The sequence below is a fragment of the Oncorhynchus gorbuscha genome, linkage group LG12 (assembly GCF_021184085.1).
Source record: "Oncorhynchus gorbuscha isolate QuinsamMale2020 ecotype Even-year linkage group LG12, OgorEven_v1.0, whole genome shotgun sequence".
NCBI lineage: Eukaryota > Metazoa > Chordata > Actinopteri > Salmoniformes > Salmonidae > Oncorhynchus > Oncorhynchus gorbuscha.
In genome coordinates this window covers 70,911,553-70,917,552 of record NC_060184.1, presented here as the reverse complement: position 1 = coordinate 70,917,552, position 6,000 = coordinate 70,911,553, and the positions used below count along the sequence as shown (strand labels likewise).

General features: G+C 39.6%; 1 protein-coding gene across 1 annotated transcript in view; it reads left to right on the top strand.

The window, feature by feature from the left end:
• Window positions 1–1,319: 1,319 nt before the first annotated feature.
• dpp6a (dipeptidyl-peptidase 6a) overlaps window positions 1,320–6,000 on the top strand; it is a 345,755-nt gene continuing 341,074 nt past the window's right edge. Inside the window, exons 1-2 of the mRNA XM_046292853.1 lie at window positions 1,320–1,458; window positions 1,989–2,063. Coding sequence (XP_046148809.1) covers window positions 2,007–2,063 — 57 coding nt within the window. The 5' untranslated portion in view covers window positions 1,320–1,458; window positions 1,989–2,006. The remainder of the gene's footprint in view (window positions 1,459–1,988; window positions 2,064–6,000) is intronic.

Genomic DNA, 6,000 nt, shown 5'->3' with positions numbered 1-6,000 from the left:
GAATTCAGCAATCAATAGTGTGTTAATGGTAGGTGGGTTGAGATCCTGTGTAGAATGAAAATCCTCGGCGGGCAGAGTGGGAGGCTGTTCAAATGCAGTTAAAATCCAGCTTCTCAGTGTGACCTGGGATACTTGTCTGATGTTATGCTTATTTAACCTCAGTTAACTTACATACTTTTTAAACTTCTCATTCATGAAAATGAAAATGGTGTTTTCATGCTCTGTGTCAAATGTGAAGAAAAGGATTAGGATATTCTGATGCTCATGGATGTGTCCCTGGCGATGACAGCGAGGCTTATGGGTGATGTGTGTGTGCCTGCCCTAAGTCTCCCTGCCCTTGGCTGTCAACACACTCTCCTCTTCCTTTCTGAAAAGTAGCTCCAAGGGCTCACTGTGTAACTTATCCGGGTTCTCACAAGACAGGGAGAGTTTTGAAATGTGTCTTTGCTCATATAAAATCCATGGTATAGTCCAATACAAAACACGGAACTTTCCTTTCTGAAATGCTCCAGATGAAAATAGAGCGTACTAGTGCCAGGAGAGCAGATATAACATTGCGTTTCAATTATTTAAAATGTTACTTTAGTCATTCAGCAGACGCTCGTATCCAGAGTGCATACATTTTCATACTGGTCCCCCATGGCAATCGAACCCAGAACCCTGGCGTTGCAAGAACCATGCTCTTACTCTGGTCTAATGCTTAATAATGAATGACTCATTGGCAAGCATGGAATGCTCTGGCTGGGTTGCTGACAGACGTGAGTGACAGCAACAGAGGCACACCTGTCCTGACCCTTTATTAGTTACTTCTCAGTAGTCCAACATTCTTTCCTTCCAACATTCATTGCTATTGTTATGCTCTAACATAGCATCCCATTAATGAATTAATCACTGGAGATTTCAGATTTGCCTTATAATAGATTCCCCTCAGCTCATCTACACTATGCCAATCAGAAGGCAAGAGGCAAAAAAGGTCACTCATGAGTTCCCATTCAAACTATATCTATTTGTTTTAACACTTCTAAGATTGCTGGGATGCTAGGCTTACAATACAAATACCATTACTATCACCACTAAACGGAAACGGACATGTTTTTATTTTATTTTTACAAATACATTGGTAAAAAACGGTTGTCATTGGTGTGCAACCATTTAAGACAGTACAAGCCTACATATGTGGTTACAAACACAATAGTAGACTTCCTTATACATGGAATGTCTATCTTACTATAGGCTACATCAGCAGCGCAGTAATCTGTCCCCTCCGGTTTATACCGTAGTTTCGCGTGCCACCTCTCGACAGAACAGCGAGTAGAATGGAAAAGTATAGACAGTAGCATTTCCCAGCCCATGCGTTACAAACCAAGGCTGGTGTCAGCACAACGTCCATCCTTCTTCGATGATATTTTCGTATAGCGGTCACACCATTGACTGTAGCCTATATAAAGGGTCACGCAGGTAACTCTTTAAAAAAAAAAACGTTTGTATAGCACTTTCCATGCGCGTCCGCTTCAGGTGCAGACCTGCACATTATGATATTCCAGGCATCTAAGTTTGTTTGGGATCTCATTTCGTCAAATGAAAAGTGGAGTATATAAATAATTCCAGCTCTACAAGGATAAACATAGGAAAGTAAAGCAATATTGTGGGTTTCGTTATATTTATTGGCTTGATAGGCTATTGGAGTTTGTTTCCAACGAAAGACGTAGAGGGAGCTTTTGCGCAAGGTTGTCTAACCACTCCTGTAAATATTGTGGAATACATTTGGGAAAACTTTGTCTCTGAAAAGAAATAACTTACTAGTTTAGGCTATACCGAAAACTTTTTCAAACCAAGGAGACGCCAATTTAGGGAGATAACCTAACGCGGCCAATCAGCCTATATCTACTGTAGAGTATGTTTTAATTACCTGAGTTGTCCACAGTGAAAATTTCCAACTTGTAGCCTAACGTTACTTTTTAGACAACAGCTTCTCTTTCATTTCACAGGAGTTTCACTTGTCAACCATGAACCAAACCGCAGGAGTAACACAGACATACCGGAGGTGTTCTAAAGCAGGAAAGGTAAGTCTTTGTTAAATTATTGGAAGCGGGTTTGGGGTTTTGCGATGTAGGCTATCAAATAATCAACCACCAACTGAACTGAGAATGTGACGTTGTTTCTATATTTCCCTATGCTAGCACTTTACTGCTTGTTTTGTTGCGGGGATAACTACCAGCTAGCACATTTGGCACCTTGGAAGTTGTGGGAACGTTTTTGGTTTTCCATTGGTTCTGGGAATGAAGCCATACGTTTCCTGATAGGTAAAAATAACTTGATGTCGCCTTTTCTGAGAATTTTAATTTTTTAGGTTGCAGGAAGTTTCTGAGAACGTTTTACTATGGTTCCCTGAAAGTTTTTCTGGGAGATTTTATTAACGTTCTGAAAACAGAAACTATGGGTATTTGTAGGTAAGTAAGTAACACCAGTGGTGGAAACGGTACCTAATTGCCATACTTGCGTAAAAGTAAAGATACCTTAATAGAAAATGACTCAAGTAAAAGTGAAAGTCACCCAGTGAAATAATACTTTATTATTATTTTTACATATAGACAGTGGCACACTCCAACACTCAGACATAATTTACAAATTAAACATTTGTGTTTAGTGAGTCTGCCAGATCAGAGGAGTAAGGGTGACCATGGATGTTCTCTTGATAAGTGTGTGAATTGGACCATGTTCTGTCCTGTTAAGCATTCAAAATGTAACAAGTGCTTTTGGGTGTCAGGGAAAATGTATGGAGTAAAAAGTACATGCATTTCTTTAGGAATTTAGTGAAGTAAAAGTAACAGTTGTCAAAAATATTAATACCCCCAAAAACTAGTTAAGTATTAGTTAACCTGTTAAGGTATAGGGGGCAGCATTTTCACTTTTGGATAAATAGCGTGCCCAATTTCAACTTCCTGCTACTCATGCCAGGAATATAAGATATGCATATTATTAGTACATGTGGATAGAAAACACTCTGACATTTCTAAAACGTTTTGAATCATGTTTGTGAGTATAACAGAACTTATGTAGCAGGCAAAATCCAGAGGACTAACTGTTCAGAATTGTTTTTTGTTTTTTTTTCGCTTCTGACTGTTCCCTGAGTTGTCATTGCCATGGAATATTTCTTAGGAACCTGTTTTCAGTTCCTACCGCTTCCACTGGATGTCACCATTCTTGAAAACAGATTGCGCCGTCTACAATTTGATCGATTATTAACGTTTAAAAATACCTAAAGTTGTATTACAAAAGTAGTTTGAATTATTTTGCCACAGTTTATAGGCTACTTTTGAAATATTTGTGATGTTTATGGGACATATTGGAGTGCCAACAAAAGAAGCTCGTCAAAGGTAATGCATGTTTTATATTTTATTTCAGCGTTTTGTGTAGCGCCTGCAGGGTTGAAATATGCTACTCTCTTTGTTGATATTGTGCTGTCATCAGATAATAGCTTCTTATGCTTTCGCCGAAAATCCTTCTAAAAATCTGACATGTTGGCTGGATTCACGAGTGTAGCTTTAATTGAGTATCTTATATGTGTGATTTAATGATAGTTTGATTTTTACATAATTTTTTGAATTTGCCGCGCTGCATTTTGCCTGTTTTTTTTCCCCAAGTGGGACGCAACCGTCCCCTATACCATAAGAAATTAAGTATTAGTTAGTATTAGTTAAAACTGGTCAAGTAACTATATAGTATTTCTACTTAATCGCTTTACACCACTGAGAACATGTTTCAATTAGATTTTCAATAAAACTGCTAGCTTATTTTGGGTTAACTGTTTTTAACTCCAAGCACAGATAGGACATAAACACATTTTATTTTTTACTGTGGCAGGGCATTAGTGAGATTCAAACCTAAGATCTTCCGTTCTCTATCCATGGAATTAGTCCAGTGTGCCACCAGGATGGAGCTAGCATGCCATGTGTTTTTAACTCAAACAAAGCTGTTCATTTTAGTCTATTCAAACACCATATAGCATAGGAAACAAGCACTCATTAAGGTCAGGTGTGGCCAATTAGTGGGAACGGCCAACACACCTAAACACACTTAATAAGGTAGAGTATAGATAAGAAATGTGTTGTTGCTGAGAAGGGAATGTATATGTTTTTAAATAATATTCTTAGTACTTTCTTCGATCATTACCGTACTTTAAATAGAACCATGAGTAAACCTGCAGAAAATGTTTTACTGAAATTTCCACAGAAGAACGTTGTTTCGTAATGTACTCTGAACATTCTGAGAACATGATTTTAAAAAGAACCACAAGGAAACCTGTAGAAAACATTATGCGGAAGTACTGAAATTCCCATAGAAGAATGTTGTTATTTAACATTCTCTGAACATTTTGAGAACATTACTTTAAAAAGAACCACGAGGAAACTTGTAGGAAATGTTATACAGATGTACTGAAATTCCCACCTAATGTACATACAGTGCATTCGGAAAGTATTACACACAATACCCCATAATGTTAAAGAAACAGGTTTTTAGAAATGTTTGCAAATATATTAACAAGAAAAAACGTAAAATATCACATTTACATAAGTATTCATACCTTTTACTCAGTCCTTTGTTGAAGCACCTTTGGCGGCGATTACAGCCTTGACTCTGATTCGCTACAAGCTTGGCACACCAGTATTTGGGGAGCTTCTCTCCTTCTCTGCAGATCCTCTCAAGCTTTTTCAGGTTGGATGGGGAGTATCGCATCAGTTATTTTCAGGTCTCTCCAGAGATGTTAGATCGGGTTCAAGTCCGGCTCTGGCTGGGCCACTCAAGGTAGCCTAGTGGTTAGAGCGTTGGACTAGTAACCGGAAGGTTGCACGTTCAAACCCCCAAGCTGACAAGGTACAAATCTGTCGTTCTGCCCCTGAATAGGCAGTTAACCCACTGTTCCTAGGCCGTCATTGAAAATAAGAATTTGTTCTTAACTGACTTGCCTAGTTAAATAAAGGTAAAATAAAAATACATTTGCTCCAAAGCCACTCCTGTGTTGTCTTGGCTGTTTGATTAAGGTCATTGTCCTGTTGGAAGCTGAACCTTTGCTCCTGTCTGAGGTCCTGAGCACTCTGGAGCAGGTTTTCGTTAAAGAACTCTCTGTACTTTGCTTCATTCATCTTTCCCTCGATCCTGACTAGTCTGTCAGTCCCTGCCACTGAAAAACATCCCCAAAGCATAATGTTGTCACCACCATGCTTCACCGTAGGTATGGTGCCAAGTTTCTGCCAGATGTGACGCGTGGCATGCAGGGGAAAGAGTTTAATCTTGGTTTCATCAGACCAGGGAAGCTTGTTTATCATGGTCTGAGAGTCTTTAGGTGCCTTCTGGCAAACTCCAAACGGGCTGTCATGTGCCTTTTACTGAGGAGTGGCTTCCATCTGGCCACTCTACAACAAAGGCCTGATTGGTGGAGTGCTGTTGAGATGGTTGTTCTTCTTTAAGTTTCTCCCATCTCTACAGATGAATTCTGGAGCTCTGTCAAAGTGACCATCATGTTCTTGGTCACCTCGCCTCCCCCGATTGCTCAGTTTGCCTGGTCAGCCAGCTCTAGGAAGAGTCTTGGTGGTTCCAAACTTCTTCCATTTAAGAATGATGGAGGCCACTGTGTTCTTGGGGACCTTCAAAACTGCCCTTTAGACTAGTTGAGTATCTAGATCGTCAGCATTTGTGGGCTCGATTACAGGCTCAAAATGGCCAGAAACAAAGCACTTTCTTCTGAAACTCGTCAGTCTATTCTTGTTCTGAAAAATTAAGGCTATTCCAGGCAAGAAATTGCCAAGAAACTGAAGATCTCGTACAACACTGTGAGCTACTCCCTTCACAGAACAGCTCAAACTGGCTCTATCCAGAATAGAAAGAGGAGTGTGAGGCCCCGGTGCACAACTGAGCAAGAGGACAAGTACATTAGTGTCTAGTTTGATAAACAGACACCTCACAAGTCCTCAACTGGAACCTTCATTAAATAGTACCCGC